Source organism: Netta rufina (genome assembly GCF_964035555.1).
Source record: "Netta rufina genome assembly, chromosome: 7".
In the NCBI taxonomy this organism is placed as follows: domain Eukaryota; kingdom Metazoa; phylum Chordata; class Aves; order Anseriformes; family Anatidae; genus Netta; species Netta rufina.
The window spans coordinates 23,516,797-23,538,262 of record NC_140130.1 but is presented as its reverse complement, the minus strand read 5'-3'; the positions used below and the strand labels follow the sequence as shown (position 1 = coordinate 23,538,262).

Here is a 21,466-nt window from a genome sequence, read left to right as displayed (position 1 = left end):
CAATTCCTTTGTCATTTCTCAAAACTCAGCAGCTTTACAACGAAGAACATCAAATAAGTTTATAATGGTATATGGGCTGATGGAAATGTGAGCACAAAGGACGTTACTATTAGCTAAAAGTTAAGTGCAAGCTATGAGGTTCAATATGAGGTGGTAATGGCCTGTGACAGCCTTTCCTGGCCTAAAGATTTCTTAACCAGAATGAATGCACACCAGGGAATTAAAGGAAAAGAAGGTAAGAGCTCTATTAATGAAAAACATCAGGATTTCACACGTCTTTGGGCCACTAACAAGTCAAGAACTTCAGGACAGCTATGTTTAATCAGTGGCTGAAATATTTACCCAAAAAGGTGTATCTTGATAGACACACCTGTCTACAAAACACTGTCCCTGCAACAGGGCTGCTGTGCAAGCTGTTCTGTACATTGACAAGGCCTCACCTTCATACAAAGCTCTGCCTTATCAAAACCCACAAGCATGTTGATGATGTCAAACCCTGAAGTGGACTTGTTCTTCTGATGGACACCCCGAATCAATGCACACAAAGTCTGCAAAGGGAAAATTCAGAGGATAAAATGTAAGGCAACACCTACAAATCCACAGCAAAACCTGCCCTAAAACCCTCCCAGAACACTAGCAAAACACAGATATTTATATGAATACCACCAGCCCAGAAGCCGTATCATTTGACTGATCTCCACTATCTCTGCTGTTTCTAAGGAGTATAACCTGGATGCTGACCTCTCAAAAGACAAGAATGTATTTGTCCACATTATTCCTGTCCATGCCTCCTACAGGTGACTTCCCAAACCTGAAATTGATATCCCGTATTCCTGCAGCTGAGAGAAGCTGGGTCAAATGCATTCAAACAATTAAGAATCAAGCTGGAAACTAATAACGTCAAGTGTCAAAACTATGGAAGCTGTCTCCCATACAAGACAAGTGCTGGTAAGGCACGACCTGCAGGAAAGCAGCTTCAAGTTTTGTGTGATGATTCTTCACAGCTTCCAACAAGGATCTGTCCAGCAGGGACCGTCCCCTGTATAAATTTGACACCAGCTTCCCCACTACTTTATTTCATTTTTGACTCATGAGGAAATTCAAAAAGGAGTCCAAAATGGAGGTGAACAGGAGAAAGGAGAAGACTGACAAATCTACACACAGTATTCTTGAGCCCTCAAACTGAGCCTGTAGCATGAACAAGCCTCTCCCGTCCCTCCATTGCAGGATCCACTTCATCCTGCAACACCAGACCCACCTGAATTTTCAAGCTACTATTTCTCAAGCACTAAGGATAAATGTCTGTAACCTCCACCAACCAGAAGTTGAAACTGCTCTGTAGACATCACTTCTCACAACTAAAGAAACAAGAACAAGATGCTTGATACCAGCAGCAAGCATTTTGTCTCCTCAGAAGCAGGTGAGAGCACTCCCTGTCTCTCAGCTGTGGTACCTGTAGTGCATTGACCACTCTGATCGGGTGCTCCTCACCCAGTGCCTGGATGCAGTGCTGAAACAAGCAGTTGATGTTATCTTTTATCTTCATCAGCTCTTCCCCATCCAGAGCCTCCAGCTTGCCTTCCAGATATTCCAGGTTGACCTGTCAGGTTAAGAAGAATATTTGTGCATGTTACACAACTGCTGACACCTCAGAAAAGCAAGTCCTCGCGCTGACAGTCTGCCACCTCCTAGGCAGAACAGCAGCACCAAAGCAGAGGACGTTCAGCTCCTGTTACCTTCATGAGAAACAGCTCCTCCCAAAACCTAGGGTTGTTCTTACTCGGGTCCTCTGTCTGAAAGAGAAAGGAATAGCCATGAGAACAAACAAGAAATTATTCAGGCAGAATTTAATCGAAATCGCTATCACAAGTAGGTCAGTCGGGATCATCCCACTGGATGACCAAGTGGTCTCATACTACAGAGTACTGTCTACAAAGATCCCCAGAAGCAGAACAGCAAACAAAAGCAGTTCTCAATTGAGATGCCTCTGTATATTTTCTGGATTCTTTTTTGAGAAACATTTGAAAAGCCATGATATCTTGTAGATCACAAATGGTCCTGACAGACATCAGGATAAGGTGACATTAAGGCAGAGAGCTCTGCATGCTAGCAGGAGAGCCTGAAGTGTGCATGGCTATGCTGTGCAACCCTTACCTTGGGAAAAGAATTGACCATGCAGAGTCCTCAGCACAAACTACACCAAGAAAACATCACAAACTTGAGAAAGAAGAGGTGCCCAAGTCCTTACCGTGAAAACCTCATCGTACATCAACACGACTTTCTCCTTCAATGGCTTCTTGGAGGCTGAAGATTTCCGGAGCAGTCCGCCTTTCTTCTCTGTTTGGGCCATGTTGCATACCCTAAAGGAAAGAATTGACAAAAAAGACTAGGGAACCTTGAACTTTCCTTCAAGGCATATCTGGACTGCCACAGCCACAGAAGACTTCACTACGTGGAGGTACTAAGACTCTCAGAAGCTGCAAATAGGGGCTTTAATAACTATACCAGATAAGAAATCAGACCAAAGGTCCTCTCCAAATCCTCTAACCTATTTCAAACAAATATGCAAGAGTTCACCCACAGGCAGACACAGAATAAGCAGCTTATGGATCAGTTTCCTTAATTCTTCTCTGCCAGAAACTGATTCATGATCAGAACTACTTTACATCTAAAAGGTATATTTTTTAAAAAAATATCACTGCACACACTGTGATGGTTGCTATCAAATGGATATCCAGTCTTCCCTAAAGTTAGTCAAGCCTCAAGGACATCTTGCGACAAAAAGCTCCAGAAATGGTTTGAAAAAAAGTCTTCTCTTTTATCTGTTTAATGTGCTACCTGCCAAAGCACTTCCAGTTCTGCTCGTGCACTCCAATGCCACAACCAACACAAGGAAGCATTTGGCAGCAAAGCCTCCCTGAAGCACTCCTGCCACCCTTGCTCATCCCTACCTCTGCACTTTGGCATTCCCCAGCTGTGCCAGCTGCTCTGCAAACCAAAGCAGAAAAGAACCCCAGCCTCAGAAGCATCACGTGTGGTTCGGGTTCTGGAAGAAGATGGAGGAACACAGGGGAGAAGCTTTGCAGGATTTTTTTTATTTTTATTTTTATTTTTAACCAGAACTTCCTGGTTCCTTTGACAACAAAGGGTTTTCTAGAAACACAATCAGGGTTTACTACAATTAATTGATGCCTCATGCCTACTGATTATCTTATTTAATATATATATATATTAAATGATATATATATCACTGTTGCAAAATCTGCTGTTGAAAAAGCAGCCTTAGCTGTTGTAGTCCTGAACAATCTGCACCAGTCAAGCCATGTCAGGGGCTGACAGTCAGGACGTGTGACTTGCCACGTACTCTCAACGTCTCATGCTGCAAAGCACATCCCCACTCTGACCTTGCAAATATGCATTTATCTGCAATCTCGGAATTTTCTGGCAAGCACCAGAGATTTAGCAGTGTTCTATCCTCCTTTATCACTGCAGCACATCAGAGGTACTTAGCAGAAAGTGAACGCTGTGCCCTGGCGTATCCCCAAGCTCCAAACCTTTCTCCCAGACTTCCGAAGGTAATTACACACATGGCAGCAGCACACCTCAGGCAGAGGCTTGACTGATGTCATGCTCCAGAAAAACAGAGGCAGGCTCTTGTGGCAGCTGCACTCAGCCATGCTAAATTATGCATAGAAAGGTAAGTACACTGCAGCCTGCCTCTGAGACCCCTGAGCTTTCTGAGTTGGCAGCCATGGAGACAGCTTTGCACTTCGCCTCCACCCCAGACTGCCTGAACACCTTCAGTGACAACGGCATGCTCAGATCCACCTTTTTGTAAAAAAGCAGGTTCCAGAGAGCACTGAATGCCAGTTCCAGGTCTCTTCTGCACTGTTTCCACTGCAGGCAGCTTTTGATTGTCCTAAGACTAAACTACATTCCCAACCAGGACTCTCGGGCTCCCAAAGCCTGCAACAGGTTATTCAGACATCCATCCCTTGAGCCATGAACTTCAGTCCCAAGTGGCACAAAAACATCTTCAAGGCTGGAAAAAAACTCTGCTGCAAAAAAAAAAAAAAAAAAAAGAAAGCCCTGCCCCAGCTGTGAAGGGCAGGAGGTTTGCCTGGCTGGCAAAGCAGTGGACAGAGAGCAGATCTCACACCTCAAGAGCTGAGATTGACATAAAACAGGGGAGAGGTGTTCTCTCTTCCACCTAGGATGGGAACGTGAACAGCCAGGTAGTTAAGGGCTAGTTTGTGTGCACACTAGGCTAAGAGTGAAACCAGCCCCAAAAACATGGCCAGAAGAATGCTTAGGACCTTCTGCACCATAACCTATGTAAATACAGAATTTTTATCCAATTAAGATGGAGAAAAGGTCTAACAAGTCTAACAAAACGAAGAAGAAAACATAGAAGAAAACATTATTCAGTCATCCTGATAGCTTCTCTTTTACAGACTTTGCATTATTTTTAAACTGTCATGGGAAATGAGACATTAATTAGAAACATAATTGGAAACAGAGAGAAATCTATTAAAAACCAAATCAAGAGCAATGTCACTTTTAGCTTAGCAAGACAAATCTTACCCGAGATTGCACAAAACAATTTCTCAACTAGAATCGTAAGTTTCTGAATCACAAGCAGCCACCATCCCCAGCATACAAACACATCCATCAGCATGCTTCTAATTGAATTACAGCTAATGAATCCCAATGTCAAAACTAATAAACTAACTCAGAGTGCTTCTAGGTCAGCGTTCACATCCCAAATGTGTATGCTTACGGGAGGGGATCAATACACTCTGCCTGATCCCTGAACTTTGCAAACCGTATTTTAGCATGTTTCCTACAATTCCAGAAAGATGGAGAAGTCTAAATCCCAGAAGACACAAACGTCTGATGCTGAAAGAGCACCAGAGGGCCCACACGATCACGTGAAAATTCTAGTCTGGGTCAAAATGGGACTTGGGATTCATATTCTCTCAACCAGAGCTGCACACAGCATACAGAGATGACTGCTGGAGGCAAGGATTAAATAACATTCTTGTTCATAACTTGCTGTTCTACAAATGAGCATATGGAGGAGCAAGGGGAGAAAAGGAAGAGTTGCCTTTCATGCCAACGCTTTACTAGGCTATGCTTGTTTCGTGACCTATGATGATCAGGCTGCACAAATGGCTTTTTCTTTTCACTCCATGCAATTACGTTCTCCAGATGTCAGAAAGACGGAAACAGGAAACTGCATTTTGTTAATGGGGACCTTGTAGACAGCTGCAGAAAACAGCAATCAACTGCACTAAACATTTACTAGTTGCAGAGGTGTCGAATTATCAGGGCATCGTGACAGTTTATGAAAACAGAGACGCTGAATATAGTTAAGAATTACCCTTTAAAACGTATCACGTTTCAAAAGCATCGGTGCAATTTCCACGTTTCAGGTTCAAATGGATAATTTATTCTGTCAATAGGTCAGTCCCATTAACACATGCTGCTAAGTGAATCCTGCTGCAGTCACCGACTGCACAGAGCTGTCCCTCAGGGCTGAGACGTACGCGCACGGGGGTTTCGGAACAGCGAGTACTGTGCTGTGCTGCAGAAGATCCAAGATGCTTCGTCTGGAGCTAACAGAAACCTTGACAGAGCATGAGTCTTGGCAGCTCCAAGGCAGGAAGAAAAAAGCCGTGGCAGACAGAAGTTCAGGCAGACCTTTGGTCTATCTGTCATCAACCCCAGGATCAGCTGATCCAGGCAGGAACAAAGGAATGAGCACATCCGAGCACCTACCTCCCGTCCATTTCAGTCCAAAACTCATTCCAGAGATTCAAATCAAACATGTGACATTCAGATGAACACATCCCTGTCAGCTTTCAGTTAGAATATCCACGGAAGAAGAGGAAAAAAAAGACATTTGGAGTCTGAAGTTCACTCAGACTCGTGCGGATTGAAAACTGCAGCTTCTCCGAATTGTAATTCAGCTCCCGTTCAGACTTATTGTTGTACAAATCTCATAACAACAAAAACACTACTGTAGAGAAAGGGATATTAATGTGCATCAACACTATAGTGAAAACAGGATCCAAAACTTGAAACTCCTGTAATCTTGCACACACACAGCCTGTCAACCCCTGTATTTTGCATTTAACAAACCTGAACGTTTTCAAGATTACACAACCCACAAACACAACCAAACCTGAATATTTTTTTTTCAGTCTATAACTCTAAAAAATATACTGTGACACTGCTAGGCTAAATAAAAACAAAACAAGCAGATGACAATAAATGGTATTTTCACATATTTAGTTGGCAAACCGTTTATTCTGTATCTGAAAAACGTAGTGCAAATGATGCAAGATATTATTTTGCTAATGCCAAAGTCAGTATCAATCAATATTAATGAAGGCTCTGAGTAAGAGCTGAGATACTTTTCCTTTTAGAATCCAATCCCTTGACTTGCCACTGCTACTCAGACTGGACTACTTGTTTAAAGATTTCATGCTGGGTTAAGATTTCAAGCTGGCAAGATTTCAAGGTGGTTACCACAACCAGCCCAACACCAACTGCACTCTTCTAGGACCCAGTGTGATCGTGCTGTGTCCTTCTGGGTAGTTTGCTGGTATATCCCTTAAGTCAAAATGATAGTTGTTCAAAAATTAGCTAAAGCATGCAAGAAGGCAGGAGATAAACTTCTGCCTAAAGCGAGACCATGGCTTCTAAAAAAACAGATTATAATCCAAATGGTCATTCTACTCTTCAGTGAAATTCCAGGAAAAGCTTGTACTTAATCTATGTAATGAATCTGCGGAGTCAACGCTGGACCCAGGCACCAGGCAGTTAATTTCTAGCACTCATCCACCAGAAGAAACAACCAACAACCTGCCCCCTGCACACCAGCCTACCAATGCCAAAGCTTGGACAGTGCCTTGACCCAGCCCAAGCTCCAGCATTAAATCCCCAGGAGCCCCCTACCAGCGCTCTGGGCAGAACCCCAGGGAAATCAGAGAGGAGAGGGACGCAGTGCGTTAGATTTTGTCATGGCTTAAGCAACCAACAACCAAATTCCTGCTACAAGCCCTTTTGCAGTTTATGCTCTGCCAACATGGGCAGTTACAGTTCATGCTACTTTTGTATTTCATCTACTCTTTACAGACTAATGTGTGTGTATTTGTAAACATTATTTGGTACCACTCATGGCACATAATCTTTGGATCAATCTCGCAGAAATTTCAGGTGCCTTCCTGTAATAATTAGCAAGAAATACATTCAGAGGGTATGACACTGACAAAAAAACACATATACCCTACTTTTTCTTTGTAATGCCTAGCAACACAACCTCTAGCACAGTGTCAGTATATGCACTTTTACCAGCAAGCCCTTCCATCCTCTCAGAGCAGTGTGCTACATGTTTCCACATAGCCCAATCTGCAGTTACACCACTGCTCGCCTATTTTCCACCCCTTGAAAAACAGGAAAAGCAGCTTCCTAACACAGATACAGCCACAGACTTCCACTACACGAGCTTCAACAACGATATGAAGAATAACGTCCAAGTTACATTCTCAATACTTCATCCGTAATTGCCTTTCATTTCTACCCGTCCAGGTGAAGTAACACCCAATCCATCAACTTTGCACCGCCAACCAGCTACGCTTCCTCCTATCAAGCCCATCTAGACAAGAGGCACACGCTCCACCTCCATCAGTTCAGACCTTTTTTCCCCAATTAATTTTTTCATTTCCCTGCAATTCCTTTCCGTACTTCTAGCCACAACCCTTAGCTCTCTTGCACGAGGAAATCTCCTGGGGCTTCCACTTTTCAAGCCCTTCAGAACCCACCCCACTTATTTCACCATGAAATACTCCACGCCACCTCTACGCCCACAGCTCGGGCCACCTGCAGATATATTCAGATATTCTCCTGACGGAAAACACCCTGCCTGACCCCTTCCCTGCCCTTTTCCCAGCTGTGAGGTGGGAAGAGCCGAGGAAATGGGAGGCAGCAAGGTGAGGGCGGCAGGACTGCAGAGAGGCGAGGCTGTGGAGACAGGGAGCACTAGCAGCACGAGCACTTTGGAGTAACACTGACGTGTATAAAGATGTTTATGGCTATAAGTGTGTGTATTTAAACACATATATGAAATGTGAAAGAAAGGAGCCCAGGAAGGCAGAATACAGCCAGCCAGCCTTCTGGGGCTGACCGTTCCCCTCCTGAGGGCTGTCCCCACGGCAGGTGGTGTGGCGGTGGTGGCACACGAGTCCCCGCTGCCCCTTTGTACACGCCGACCGCCACCCACCCAACGTTACCCCGCTGGCTGCCGCGCCTCACGGGCTACCGGCAGAATTGCCCACAATTAAAAACCAGCTTTGGGGTGAGCAGGGTGACGCTTTAATTAACAGAAACCCCAATTAACGCGTGTCCGCCCCCCGGAACTCCTGGCGCGGTCCCACCCCACGCAGGGCCCGCGGGCCCTCTGACAGGACGCGCGGCCCCCCCGCCCGTTATGGCCGTTAGGGCCGTTAGGGGGCGTGGCCTGCCCGGCCCCGCGCGCGCGGGGGGGGGCCCCGCGACCCCCTCCTCTCTCTCTCCCCCCCCCCCCCTCCCCGCCCCGCCGCTCACCTGCGGGCCCCGCCGCTCCCCTCCGCAGCGCGCAGGCGCCGCCCGCGCCACTGCGCATGCGCCACTGGGGCGCCCCCCGCGCCGCCGCGCGGTCCTAGCGCCGCCCGCACCGCGCGGGGCTCTACCGGGGAGCTGGGGAGGGAGGGGGGGGGGGGGGGCAGCACCGGGAGCCTTCCCTGCCCGGTGGTCCCGGCACGGCGCCGCCCGGTGTGGCTCGGCACGGCACGGCTCTGCGCAGCACGGCACGGCTCGGAGCGGCGCCGGTGGGGAGCGGCTCCTCCCGGAAGCCCGCCGCCTCGTGATTGCGCAGCGCCGTGCTGTGCTGTACCGAGCTGTGCTGTGCTGTGCCACCGCCGGCACGGCCCCGGGACCGGCCCCGCCGCAGGTAGCGCCCGGTGGGTGGGAGGGAGGGACGGGGGGGTGCTGGGGAAACCGGGCGGAGGGGAGCCGCGGGGGGAGAAGGGGGCACCAGGGGGGGTCCCGAGGGACCGGAGGGGGGTCCCTTAGGAACCGGGGGGGGGTCCCGAATAACCGGGAGGGGTCCCCGAGGGACCGGAGGGGGTCCCTAGGAACCGAGGGGGTCCCCGAGGGACCGGGGGGTGTCCCCCAGGAACCGGAGGGAGGTCCCGAACAACCGGAGGGGTCCCCGAGGAACCGAAGGGAGCACTCGAGGAATCAGAGGGGTTCCCGAGTAACCAGAGGAAGGTCCCGAATAACCGGAGAGGGGTCCCCGAGGAACCGGGGGGGGTCCCCTAGTATCCAGAGGGGGTCCCCTAGGAATCGAGAGGGGTCCCCGAGGAACCGGGGGGGGTCCCCCAGGAGCCGGGGGGTGTCCCGCCAGGCTCCCCAGGATGAAGCGAGCGGGGCCGCTGCGGCGGGTGTCGGAGTGGAGCCGCGGTGGCGGGGGGCTGGCGGAGCTGCTGAGCCCCGGGGGGGAGCCCAGCCGTGTCGTGCCCAGCCCCGACGGTGGGCACCTGGTGCTGCAGCGGGGCAGCCGGCTGCTGGCCTTCCAGCGCCTCGGTGGCACGGGCACCGAGCTACGGAGGAGCTGGGAGCCGCCACCGAGCCGGGAGGCACCGGTGGGGCTGCTGTTCCCGCACAGCCCGCGGGCAGCGGGCGGCTGGGTGCTGGCCGTGGTGTGGGAGCGTGGCCGCACCGAGCTGTGGCGCTTGGCAGCGGGCTGGCAGCCGCTGCGGGCTCTAGAGCTCTGCCAGGGCAGCCGGGCACGGGTGGCGGCCGTGTGCTGCCAGGGCGCGCGGCTGGTGTGGTGCGAGGAGAGGCCCCCCTCGGACATGCACCCAGACGCCGGTAAGGGCGCCTTCAGGTTCTGCATCTGCGCCCGGGCACTGGAGGTGGAGGAGCAAGGCGTGAGGCTCGGCCCCGTCAGCATCGTCCTGCACAACAGCCCCGAGTACCGCGTCCTGGCGGCCCCGCGGCACGTCTTCATGCTGCCCGCCTCCCCCGGTGGCACCGCCGCCGCCAAGTTCCTCCTCGTCTGGCACCCTGAGGAGGCCAGGCTCACCCTCGCGGCCCCCTCGGCGGGCGTTATGCGCAGCAAGGTGCTGCAGGCCAGCAGCGAGTCGGACTTCAGGAAGCTGCTGCTCGGCTCCGTGGGCCTCCTCTCGGCGCTGGCACCCCTGGATGTTCACAGCTGCGCCGTGTCCGACCGCGGGGCTCTGCTGCTGGTGAGCACCGAGGGCGCTGTCAGCGTGGTAGAGGCAGACGGGACACAGAGACACGTCTTCGATCTGGAAGGGCCCCCCCTGGCTCAGGAAAACACTGTGCAGCTGAAAACTTTTGGCAGCACCCTGGCTTGCATGGTGGCCGGGGTGCTGTACCTCGTCGACCTGAACAGCGGGAGGCTCATCGAAAAGAAAATCCTCAACATGAAAGAGGTGCATTTCCTGGAGTCCCCAGGAGAGGAGGACAGCATCCAGCTCCTCACGCAAACGGGCATCTACAGCCTTGGCTTCTCCAGCCCCGAGGACAGCAGCAGGGCCGAGCCGTGCCTGGTGGAGATGGTGTTCGAGGAGGCCTGCCGGTACTACCAGAGGAGGAGCCTCAGCAGCTCCAAGCTGACGGTGGAGAAGCTGAAGAAGGGCGGCGCGTTCCAGGCTCCCGTGGTTCTCGCTGCCATCCTGCAGCACAGCCTCCACCAGAAGCAGAAACCAGCCCGAGGCCTGCAGGACACTTACGCCAAGCTGCTGAGCACAATGAGCCTCGAGCTGCAGAGCTACCTGAGCCTGGAGCTCCTCAAGAGCTGCGTGGTGACTGCCCTGGAGAGCGAGGTGGAGAGTTACTGCGAGGAACTGGTGGAGCAGGAGGTCAGCCGCGTGCTGCACTCCGACATAGACAAGGACAACTTGGCCTACCTGAACTCAGTCTTTGCCTCCTTCCCCAAGGCTGCCTGGAAGGCCACGAGGAGCTGCCTGCAGCTGCAGCAGAACGGGGACGGCCTCGTGGTGGCCAGGGCCACCCCGGAGGTGTGGAAGAAGGTGCTGGGGGGACTGCAGCAGCAGGAGGAGGTGGGCCAGAACGGCGTGGTGCCGCTCTTCGAGCTCATCTGCGCCTCCTTCCTGAGGTTCAAACCCAAGTGGCTGCCCGGTTTTGTGGAGCAGACCCAGCAGTACGTCGGCCTCTCCTGGGCGTACAGCAGCAAGGAGGGCCCGGAGGGCCGGGTGCCGCTGTACAAGAGAGCTTTGGGAGTGCTGGCCAGGAAAAGCAAGCGCAGCGAGGTGGACGATGAGATGGAGCTCGAACTGCTGCTCTGCAGCCAGCGGCCGAAGGCCGTGCTGCAGGCTCTGCACCTTCTCATCCGCCTGAAGCGGTGGCAGCGGGTGGTGGAGGTGGCGGAGAAGTTCTCCAAGCTCAGTCCCTTGCTGAACAAGGAGATTTTCACCACGCTGCTGGCAGAGTTCGCCCAGCACCGCGAGCTGGACCCTTACGTGGACACGCTGTGGCCGCTGTGCCCCGCTGAGCTCACCGCCTCGGACATCCTCACCGTGGTCCTGCAGCACCTCCCTCGCACCCAGGGGGACCCGGTGCCCTTCTCGAGCGAGGGGAACCAGCTGACTGTGGGCTTGCTCAAGCCGCTGCTGCAAAGGGTTGTGCAGCGTCCCTGCGTGCAGCACGAGATGTACTCGGATGCCTTGCAGAGCCCCACGTTCCCCCCTCCCGCCCCACCCCGAGAGCACAAGAACCCCCAAAAAGCAGCGGGCGGTGATGCTCCTCAGCCACCCGCGGCAAGGACTTCCTCTCCCTCGGCGCTGGCACAGGGTGACACGGTGTGAGGGGGGGGAAGCACGACGGGGTCTCGACCCTTGGGTGCACGAGAAGGGGAAAGCCACATCCTCCCCTGGAAACCCTGCCCTGCCTGGCAGCGGGAAGCCTGCTCCTGTTTGAAGCCTGCTCCTGTTTGTAAGCCCCTCTGCAGCAGCAGCTCAAAGATCCCTTCGGGGGGCTGCAGCTGGGGTGTCCCACCTGAGAGCAGGGCAGGCTTTCTGGTTGTTTATTGCAAGTGCAATTTGTGCCCCAGTGGAAGAGCAAATGCCGGGCGCGTTTGCAGATGAAAGCACTGGCTGCACTACGGGACTGCGGGACCGCTCCCTGCCCAAAGCACTTTGTTTTCGGTTTGCTTGGCTCCTTTATAACTTCACCTCTACCCTTCTGATCCCCGGGAGCGGTGGCGGAGAGGCACACGGGGACATGCACAGTCCTCCCAGCCCATTCTCTGCTCGGGAGGTTGGGTGATGCCTCCGGGCTCTGCCAGTGAGGATCCTTGCACGTTTCCTGCAGCGGGGCGCTGAGCCCTGCAGCCCCGGGCTGGGCAAGATGCTAAATGCCAGCGTGGTGCAGCTCCGTCATACTGGGCAGCCCAGCACGTGCGCTGGCAGCTGCGGCGCTCCCTGTGCAGTCTCGCCGCAATTCCTCTGGGATCAATCCTGTCGCTGCGACTGATTGCAGCTACTTAGCTGAAGAGAGCAGCCTAATTCCCTTATCTCGCCATCCCAGCCGGCACCCAAACTCTCTCTTCTGAGCTGAGAAGCTGGCAGCAGCCCGGGCGAGCTTGGGGCTGGCCCTGCCTCTCCCTTTCCTTTGTGGAAGCCTAGATTATGCTGCAGGACGCCAGGGCCCTCTGTTCCCATCTCTCCTACCTTTGCCCTTTGCACACAAAGGGGCTTTGTCAGGGCTGTCTGGCTCATCTTGTGCCTCTGTTTGCAAAGTCAGTGTAACTTGAGAGCGCTCGTGCAGGAAGAGCCCAGCTTCCAGCCTCTCCGAGGTGCTCGGGAGAGAGACCCCGGCCGTGGCTCCCCCTCTGCCTGGGGGCTGTGGGGTGGGGTACGGCGTGGCCAGGGGGGCACCTCGTGCCTTGCTGGGATCGGGGGGACGGGGGGAAGTCCATCTGCGTTAGTCCTCCTCCTGAGGCTGGGGCTGAGCGCAGAAGGCAGGTTCATTTTATAAATAAAAGGTTCCCAAAGCAGTGCCGGGCCGGTGGTGGATGTTGTGAGGCTGCTCCCTGTTTTGTTTCGCTTTTGCCAAGCTCAACTCACAGCAGCACTGCCCAGCGCAGCTCCCTGGTGGTCAATGCTGTGCCCAGGCGGGTTTGAAGAAGGGGGGAGTTTTTCTCAAGACCTACAACGTGTCCCTTCGCTGCTTTTCCAGCCAGGAACACCATGCTGGCCGCAGCACCTTGTGCTCCCAGCGCAGACCTGCCTTTAGAGGGATCCTGGCCTGTGCAAACGCTGGGAGGATGTGCCAGTTCCTCCCCCAGACAGCCGCCCTGCTGCAGAAAGTCCCTGCGGTGGAACAAAAAAAAAAAAAAAAACACAGGCAAAGGGGAAGAGGAACTGCTGCAGCAGTTCTCTAGAGACCGGCTGGCGATGGAGGGGACCTTCACGGTGGGCCTCGTGCTGTGGCTGCGGGGCACCGCGGCTGGTTTCCTGCAGCTGGCACGAAAGCAGAGCGTGCAGCACCCTGGTGGGCAGTAATTTGGAGGGAGTTTTTCCACTGCCAGGGCTGGGGATGGATGCAGCAAACGAGGATCAAGCAGGGAGCAAAGCCCAGGGCATTCAGCTCCTGGTTCCAAGGGGGAAATCCTCAAAGCTCCCTGCATCCCAGAGAGAAAACCCCAGGGAGGGAGCAGTGCCCACAAAGCCAGCGAGCAGGAACCGAAGCCAGCAGCGTGCCACAGCACAGAAAGAGGAAGCAGAGGCTGTGCAGCGGGGACAGCTACATGGTCTCCCAGGGGGGCAGGCAGTCTCAGCCCCAGAAAGGGTGGGTGCCCCCGGGGGAACAGGGGCTGAGCTGCCCCCTAGGACACATCCAGCGGGGTGAGAGGTGAGCACGGGGCTCTGGTTAGGGGCAGGATGCGTGCTGGGGGCAGATAGCAGGAGGTAAGGGCAGTGTGGCTTCAGATAACTCCTGGAGGGAAAAAAAAAATATAGCGTTTCGGAGATCCGAAAGCAAATGGAGAATGTGATAAAGCAGATGTACTTTGGGGAAGGCGAGCTGGGCAGCTCGAGCTCATCGCTCCCGCCGATAAGACTCGGACTTTGCGATGAAGGAAGTGAGTCAGGCTGCTCACAGACGCCTCCCATCTCCCATGCCCGGCAGGCATTTGGGACAGCCCCAGGGCTCGAGCCGAGGAGCAGCACGCCAGCACGCCTGCGCTTGTCCCCACCACGGGGACAGACCAAATCTGGTGGCCGATGCCCCTTGGTGGGTGGGCACCGGAGGGGCAGCGCGTGGCACCTCCACCGAGTCCCCTCTCCAGGGGAAAGCACCGTGACACCAGGAGCACGGCCACAACCCCAGCTCACACCAGCAGTGGGACACCAACCCACCCCAAAACCCTTCCATCCCGGCCAGAAGCACGCATGCTGCTCCATGCCTCCTGCACACAATTACCTCATTTATTGTTCCACACCAAAAAATCACGGGATTGGGAAGAGCCGGGCTCCCCCCAGAAATAAATAACTCACATTGCCTGCTTCCCCTGCAGCAGCACGGGTGCTGCCCTGTGCCCACAGGGCCCGGCACGGCACCGGGACACGGCTGGGACAAGCCCCTCGGGGATGCTCGGCTGCCTCCCCCTCCTCCCTGCCACCACCTGGCAATTCGGGGGGTCTCAAAGTCCCAGTGGGGGCAGCACGAGGGGCAGCCCCCCCTTTCACACGTCACCCGGCTGCAGAGCATCGTTGCGCTTTGGGAAATGGGGTGGGGGGAGAGTCCAGAAGCGGGGGTCTGAGCCCGTTCTCCAGCACCCGTGGGGAAGGGGCGGCTGCGTGCCGTGTCCTGCGTGCCGTGGTGCCGGGGGCTAGTGCCTGGTGGCTGGCCGGGGGATTCTGTACAGGTTGTACGCGGGTCCTCTGCAAAACCAAGGGCACCTGTGTCAGCCCAGCCACCCAGGGGAGAAAAAAAAGTCATCCCAACCCCATGGCCCAGCCCCGCAAAGAAGAGGGTGCTGAGATCCCCCCCTGCAGGCTTGGGGGAGGCTGAGAGCCAACAGCAACCCCAAAGGTGACAGGGGAACCCCAAAACTCTCCGCACCGCACAGGTCCCACCCGGGCAGTCCTTCCCTGGTGCCCACACCCTCCTTGGCTTGCGCTTTTCTGCTTCCTCTCCTTGTGCCCCCCCTTATTTTCCCCCGTCCCCCCCATGCAGCAGGATGTGTGCCATTGCTACTTACATCTCCACAGCTTCATTCCTGGGCAGAAGGAAAAAAAGGGGACAGCATCAGCGGGGCAGGAGGTGCCCCCGGGACAGTCCCCCAGCCCCGCATCATGTTATGGGGCCGGGGGCACACAGGGGAGACATGGGGGCCGCAGGGGGTGTCGGTGCCCTCCACCCCAGCCATCCCATGTGGACACAGCTCAGGGGGCTCCTGACAGCCCCCCTGGGCTGTGCTGGGAAAACGGGACCCCAAGGAGCTCAGGCAGCCCCGGGGCGGCAGCAGCCCCGCAGTGCACCCTCGTGGTGACAACGCCAGCCACGCACCACGCCGCTTTCCTCCCCGCTGCGGGTCCCCAGCACAAACCATGGTGAAAAAAGGGATCGAGGCCGATGGTGGAGCCCAAAACGGGCTGGGGGCTGCAGCCAGCGCTGCACAATTAGGATCTGATGGGGACCCCCGTGCTTGGCACCGTCGCAGGGCAGCTCCTCACCTGTAGACGTCGGCGAAGTGCATGCGGCGATAAAACTTGGCGAGCCTGACGGCCAGGACGATGCTGGGCAGCAGGAAGACGGTGCACCAGCCCAGGCTGAACCAGAAGGCGTTCTGTGGGCCGGGAAGGGAACCATCAGCAATAGGGACAGCATCTTCCACCCCACAGCCGGGTCGCCCCGCTCACCAGGGAGTCCAGGAGGTAGTCGCAGGTGATGGCCTCCACGTTATCCAGGGTCTGCGCTATGGGTTTGCACCGTGCCACGTCTCTCCTCAGCTGGGGACACGGAAGGGGGGGGGACACAGGACACGTCAGGGCCCCCCAGAAGCCTGCAGCCCGTCCCCACTCCCCTCCACCCCGCTCACTCACGCTGCTCTTGGCCCAGGCGATATAGGTGTTGAAGAAATCCAGTATCCCCTCCAGGAAGGCCCACGTCTCCTGGGGGGGCAGGCAGAGAGTGGAGATGCCTCACCCCCAGCCCGCTCCGTGCCACCATCAGGGCTTTCAGGCCGCCTCCATCCAGCAGCAATGGGACTGCGAGCCCCCCCAGACCCCTGCCCACATCCCCACCCGGGCAGCCCCCCAGCAGGGCAGGGCGAGCTCACGTTCTTGATGATGTTCACCATCTCCCTCCCCAGGAACTCCTGGGTCTTGTTGGCTTCATTCAGCGCAGTTTCCGTCTGTGTCTGGGGCAGAAGGTGCTCTCAGGGGGCTTTTTAGGGTGCCGCGGAGCAGGGTGTACGCAGAACCCCCCTCCACGTGGCTCACCTCGAGCTGGGCAGCCCGGCTCTGCGCCAGGTAGATGTTCTCCTTCAGGCTTTGCTGGGCAGGATGGAGAGGGAGGCTCAGAGACGTGCACCCCAAGGCTCAGCCCCGACCCCCCCAGCCGGGACCCCCAGCACTTTTCCCACCCCAGCAGCGCTCACCAGCGGCCCCGAGAAGCTCGCCTGCAGCTCCTTGTCCAGCTCCCTCAGCTTGGCAGCGCCAGCCTGCAGGTCTTGTTTCACATCCGCACCCTAAAAGGGGGAGCAATCAGCAGTGCCCCCCGCCACAGCGATGCAGGGGGACAGGGGGACCCCCTCCTGCTCTGGAGGCACCCAGGGGACACCCCCGCAGCTTTGGGGACAGGGTGGCCGTTTGGGGACAGGGTGCTGCCGCCTCTCACCGCTTTGTCCACCAGCTGCTCCAGCTCCGTGGCCAGACCCTGGAGGCTTACCAGGGTCAAAGTCTGATCCAGCTGGAAAAGGCAGAGACAGAGCCACGAGATGGGGCTGACAGAGGGGCTTCACCCCCGTGCTCCCCATCCCCGTGGGGCAGAACGGAGCCTGGACCTCCCCCCGGAGGAGGGTCTCCCCCAGCAGCAAAGCAGAGGGAATGGTGGCCCCACAACGTGCCCCCAGACCCCCCGACCCGACACCAGGCTGCCCCCCCAAGCCCACCCACCTGCTCCAGGGTGCGGGTGAAGTTGGGGGGCTGCGCGGCCCGGCTGGCATTCAGCAGCAGGTCCCCCTGGCTCTCGGAGAGCAGGGAGATGGGGCTCAGGGTGATGTTCACCTCCTCGAAGGCTGCAGAGATCTCTTCCGTGTACTGCCGGGGCGAGGGGAGCCGTGAGGGACGTGACAGCGTGTCCCCCAGGTGGGGGGCATGGCATGGCACCGCTTTTCCCCCCCCAGCACCCACCTGGCTGATGTTCAAAAGCTCGTCCAGGGACACCCTCTGGTCCAGGTGCAGCGTCTGCCACAGGGCAGTGTCCTCCTGGCACTGCCTGCAGGAGGGACACGGGGCTGAGAACGGGGCAGGGAAGTGCCAAGCCCCCCAGGTGGGCACCTCGCTCCTTCCCTGGTGCCCCCCTGCAGCCAGGGGTGCCCGGAGGCAGGGCTAATCCCACCTGTATATCTGCGAGAAGTTCAAGGTGCCGCTCTGGTCGCCCAGCGCCTCCGACAAGTTGAAGCCAGGTATGAGTCCGGGGGTATCCACGAGCTGAGGGCAGAAGAGACGGGGACAGGGGACAGTAGGCACGGTGCAGGGCGGGACACCAAGGGAGAGCATCCCAAAGGGAGCAGCGGAGGTGGCCGGGCGGGGGCATCCCACCTGGAAGAGCTGCTGGCTGCGCCAGGACTCGCAGAGGAGCATGTAGGTGTTCCCCCCCAGCAGGAAGGTGAGCAGCACCACCAGCATCAGCAGCCAGGAGAAGATGAAGCTGAAGCCGACGCCTCTGCAGGCACACAGACCCCGTCGGCTCCCGGGGAGCCACGCAGGCGAGCCCCTTTCCCTGGCACTCACACCCAAGGGGTCCCCACGGGGCAGGACGTTCAATAATTTAAAGTGTGGGAGCTGGAGCAGCCCCAGGACGACCCACCCCGTCCCGCCACCCCAAATTTCTCCCCATCCTGGGAGCCTCACGCCATGAAGAAGTCCCCGCCGGTGTTGGAGAGGCAGCTGCGCTGCGTGGGCAGGGCGCTCTCCTTCAGCCCCAGGGGTCCCAGCAGCAGCCCCAGCAGGTTGCAGAGGACCACCAGCAGCACCAGGCAGCACAGGAAGGCGCACACGTTCCACCTGGGGGCACGGGGACGGGCAGGGCTCAGGACCCGCCGTGCCAAGCAGGCGGACGAGGCCGCGGGGAGACGCGGGGCCAGCACAGCCCCTCGCCCACCTGATCCTGTCCAAATCGGTGAGCGGCTGCTGGAAGTTGTCCAGCACCGAGGTGGCGTTGCTGATCATGTCCCCGATGCTCTCCTCCGCGTCCAGCAGTGGCAGCTGCTGCTGCAAGCTCCTGATCTCCTCCCGGATGAAGCCCAGCTGGTCCTGGGTCTCTGCAGGGGACGGGATGGGGACGGGATGGGGACGGGAGCTGCTGCTGCCCCATCCTGCTCACCGAGGAGAGGGTGGGCAGGGGGCAAGGAGGACATGAGCACGGTGGCCCTGCTTACTTGTCACCAAGTCCCGGGTCTGGTTCTGCACCTCATCGGGGGTCTTCTCCAGCGTGCTGTTCACCTGCGAGGAGGGGGCAGCGTGCTGACCGTGTCCCCAATCCCAGCCCAGGAGCCCGTCCCCCCGTTTCAGCACCCCTCACCTTCTCCAAATCACCCGCGAGGCTGGAGCCCAACACCTCCCCCAGCGCCTCCAGCTGCTGCTCCACGCTGGGGATCTGCGGGGAAGAGCTTGCGGTGACGGGGCTGCGGGCTCACGGGCTATGGGGGGGGGGTGGGGGACAGACACCGGGACCCCCATCCCGTCCTCACCGTGCTGTAGTTGGCCGTGAAGGTGACGCCGTCCGGCGAGACGCTGGCGCAGGGCTGCCCGCAGTGCTGCAGGGTCTGCCTGAGGCTCTCCCGCAGGTTGCCCAGCCGCGGGCTGTAGGTGCCCTGCAGCTCCTCCAGGCGCCCCTGGGTGCCGTTGATGGTGCCAAAAGCGGCCGCCAGCGTCTCCATCGCTGGGGAGGCAGCGAGGGCTCAGCCCGCCCGTCCTCACCCTGCCGTGCCCCAAATCCCCAGCCCTCAGCCCATGGGGTGTTACCTCCCAAAAGGCTCTGCAGGGATCCCAGCGCCCCGTCCACGCTGCTCCTGATGCCCGAGATGATCGTGCCGCCCAGGAGGGGCCCGATGTCTGCGGGGATGGGGGGCTCAGTGCAGGGCCCCCCGGCAGCAGCAGCAGGACACGGCTGCACCGTGCCGGAGCCTGAGCACCGCAGCGTCCTCCCCAGCATCTCAAATCCCCCCGAACCTCCCCAAAATCCCAGCTGTGGGTGCAGGAGGCTGCCCCAGCGCCCCCGGCGCACGCACTCACTCTGCAGGCTGCTGTTGGTGCGGTCCAGCGGCACGTCGCTGCGGTCGATGACAAAATTCACCTGCTGCAGGGGGAGAGACGGGGCGTCAGCGTGGGCTGGGGGGCTCCCTGGGGACCCTTCCCCACCTCCAGCCCTACTGCGACCCTTCCCGGAGTCGGGGGGGGGTCTCTTTGGGCATGCCTGGGGGATGGAGGCCAGGTAGGTGCCGATGTTGTCCACCGTGGTGTTGATGTTGGGGAAGGTGCCGCTCACGGCCTGGGAGAGCCGGGTGTTGCTGATGAAGGCGCACACATCGCCGGCCCTACAAGGGAAAGATGGGGGGTCAGGAGGCGGGGGGCACCGTCCTCGTGTCCCCCTCTCCAAATCCGGGTGCTGCTGAGCATCCCTGCGGGCGCCTCGCTCACAACCAGCAAAAAAACAGACCCAGAGGGACGTGCCCCAGCCCCGGCCCCTTCTGCTACGGGGAAACCGAGGCACGGGAGCCCCGTGGCGAGGCTCTCGGGAAGGGAACATGTGGAAAAAAGAGCTCGGCCCCGCAGGACCAGCTCCCCACGGCCTCCGCTTCCTCTCTTTCTTTGTCCTGCCGTGCCGGGAGCCACTCCTGCAAACAATGGCAGCTTCCTGGCCCGGCCGCCCCCCGGCCAACACCGCCGCCGCCTTCCCAACCCGCCCGCGGCCGGCGCACTCACAGCAGGAGGGCAGAGAGCAGCAGCACGGAGCCGTAGAGCGCCCGGCGCCGGCACCCCGTCCGCCGGCCCTGCTTCTGGTACATGCGGCCCCCGCAGAGCCCGCAGCAGCGGCAGCAGCAGAAGCAGCATCCCACCAGCGGCACCAGGACGATGAAGAGGAGCCCGATGGCCGCGCACACCAGGAAGCCCAGCTCGTAGAGCAGCAGCTGGGAGAGGAAGGGGGAGAGGCAGCACGAAGCCGGCACCCCCTGCCCTCACCAGCCCCACACCCAGACCCCGCGGGGCGCGATGGGTCTCGCCAGCCGCCCGCTCACCTCCTGCACGTACTCCTCGGACCCCTTCTCGCTCTGGGGCTGCGCCAAACCTGCGATCAGCTCTGGGAGACAAGGAGCAGAGAGGGCTGTGAGCTGCCTCTGGGGCTGGGGGCTCTCCGAGTGGGTCCCTGCACCCTAAAAAGGGGTTCCCAGCATGGAGCATCACCCCCAGCCCCGTGCACGTTGCTCCCTTCCAGCTGTCCCCCCCAGCCATAATTTTTCACAGCCCTTTTGGCATTGCCCATCCCCAAACTCTCCGTTTTCGGGAGGTGTCCCCAGTGGCTGTTTCGGGGAGGATGCTCTGACAAATCCCTCACTGCCCTGGCTGGGTGCCCGCCTGCAGCCCGGCCCCGCACATGAGGAACAGGCTGGCATCGGGGCTGGGGACTGGGAAATCTGCACAGATGGGGACAAAGTCCCCCCACGGTGCTGCTTCCCCTCATCCCGGGGCTCGCCCTGCCCTTGACAAAAGGCCCTATCACTGATGTCACGCCGCGTGGTGTAATTGCACCCTGCCACTTCATCAAAACATGGGATCATGCAGGTCGGAAAGGAGCTCTGAGATATCCGGTCCAGTCCTTAGCCCAGTACTAAAGTCCACCGCTAAACCACGTAACCAAATCCTGAACCTCCACGTTTCTTGAACACCCCCAGGGATGGTGACCCAACCGCTTCCCTGGGCAGCCCGTTCCAGCACCACACAACCCTTTCAGCGTAGAAATTACCCCCATTACCCACCCAAACCTCCCCAGGCTGCTCCCCCGTGCACCCACCGATGGGCAGGCTGTGGGGCTGCACCAGCCGCAGGAAGCCGTGCACCATGCTGACCAGGCCAGGAGTGCTGCTCCCCGGTGCCTCGAGGCCGGGGCCGTACTGGGGCTGCGGGACGTTCCCCAGCTCCAT

General features: G+C 57.7%; 3 protein-coding genes across 4 annotated transcripts in view; 1 reads left to right on the top strand and 2 right to left on the bottom strand.

The window, feature by feature from the left end:
- ARMH3 (armadillo like helical domain containing 3) overlaps positions 1 to 8,679 on the bottom strand; it is a 119,347-nt gene extending 110,668 nt beyond the window's left edge. The window contains exons 1-5 of one of the 2 annotated variants that reach the window (XM_084290513.1): positions 8,611 to 8,679; positions 2,249 to 2,360; positions 1,737 to 1,793; positions 1,454 to 1,600; positions 441 to 548 (exon numbers count right to left, since the gene is read on the bottom strand). In XM_084290513.1, the coding sequence (XP_084146639.1) occupies positions 441 to 548; positions 1,454 to 1,600; positions 1,737 to 1,793; positions 2,249 to 2,350 (414 nt within the window). In that variant the 5' untranslated portion in view covers positions 2,351 to 2,360; positions 8,611 to 8,679. Of the gene's footprint in view, positions 1 to 440; positions 549 to 1,453; positions 1,601 to 1,736; positions 1,794 to 2,248; positions 2,361 to 8,610 lie in introns of those variants that run through there. The other variant, XM_084290514.1, reaches the window with a different exon arrangement.
- A 522-nt stretch (positions 8,680 to 9,201) lies between these two features.
- HPS6 (HPS6 biogenesis of lysosomal organelles complex 2 subunit 3) lies at positions 9,202 to 12,922 on the top strand. The gene has a single exon (XM_084290365.1). The coding sequence runs from the start codon at positions 9,462 to 9,464 to the stop codon at positions 11,898 to 11,900; it is 2,439 nt and encodes an 812-aa protein (XP_084146491.1). The 5' UTR covers positions 9,202 to 9,461; the 3' UTR covers positions 11,901 to 12,922.
- Positions 12,923 to 14,926: 2,004 nt separating this feature from the next.
- LOC311211475 (prominin-1-A-like) lies at positions 14,927 to 21,466 on the bottom strand (the record flags this gene model as incomplete). Its single annotated transcript, XM_084290208.1, has 23 exons — positions 14,927 to 14,978; positions 15,774 to 15,886; positions 15,960 to 16,049; positions 16,143 to 16,211; positions 16,379 to 16,459; positions 16,542 to 16,595; positions 16,700 to 16,789; positions 16,939 to 17,010; positions 17,217 to 17,360; positions 17,454 to 17,538; positions 17,662 to 17,753; positions 17,865 to 17,988; positions 18,177 to 18,329; positions 18,427 to 18,586; positions 18,704 to 18,767; positions 18,847 to 18,921; positions 19,016 to 19,206; positions 19,290 to 19,379; positions 19,560 to 19,623; positions 19,741 to 19,861; positions 20,250 to 20,455; positions 20,564 to 20,625; positions 21,337 to 21,466. 23 exons carry the CDS (start codon positions 21,464 to 21,466, stop codon positions 14,927 to 14,929), a joined length of 2,382 nt encoding a protein of 793 aa, XP_084146334.1.

Bases quoted from the DNA above. Each gene is read 5' to 3' on its own strand.
- HPS6 (XM_084290365.1), top strand. From the start codon at position 9,462: ATGAAGCGAGCGGGGCCGCTGCGGCGGGTGTCGGAGTGGAGCCGCGGT.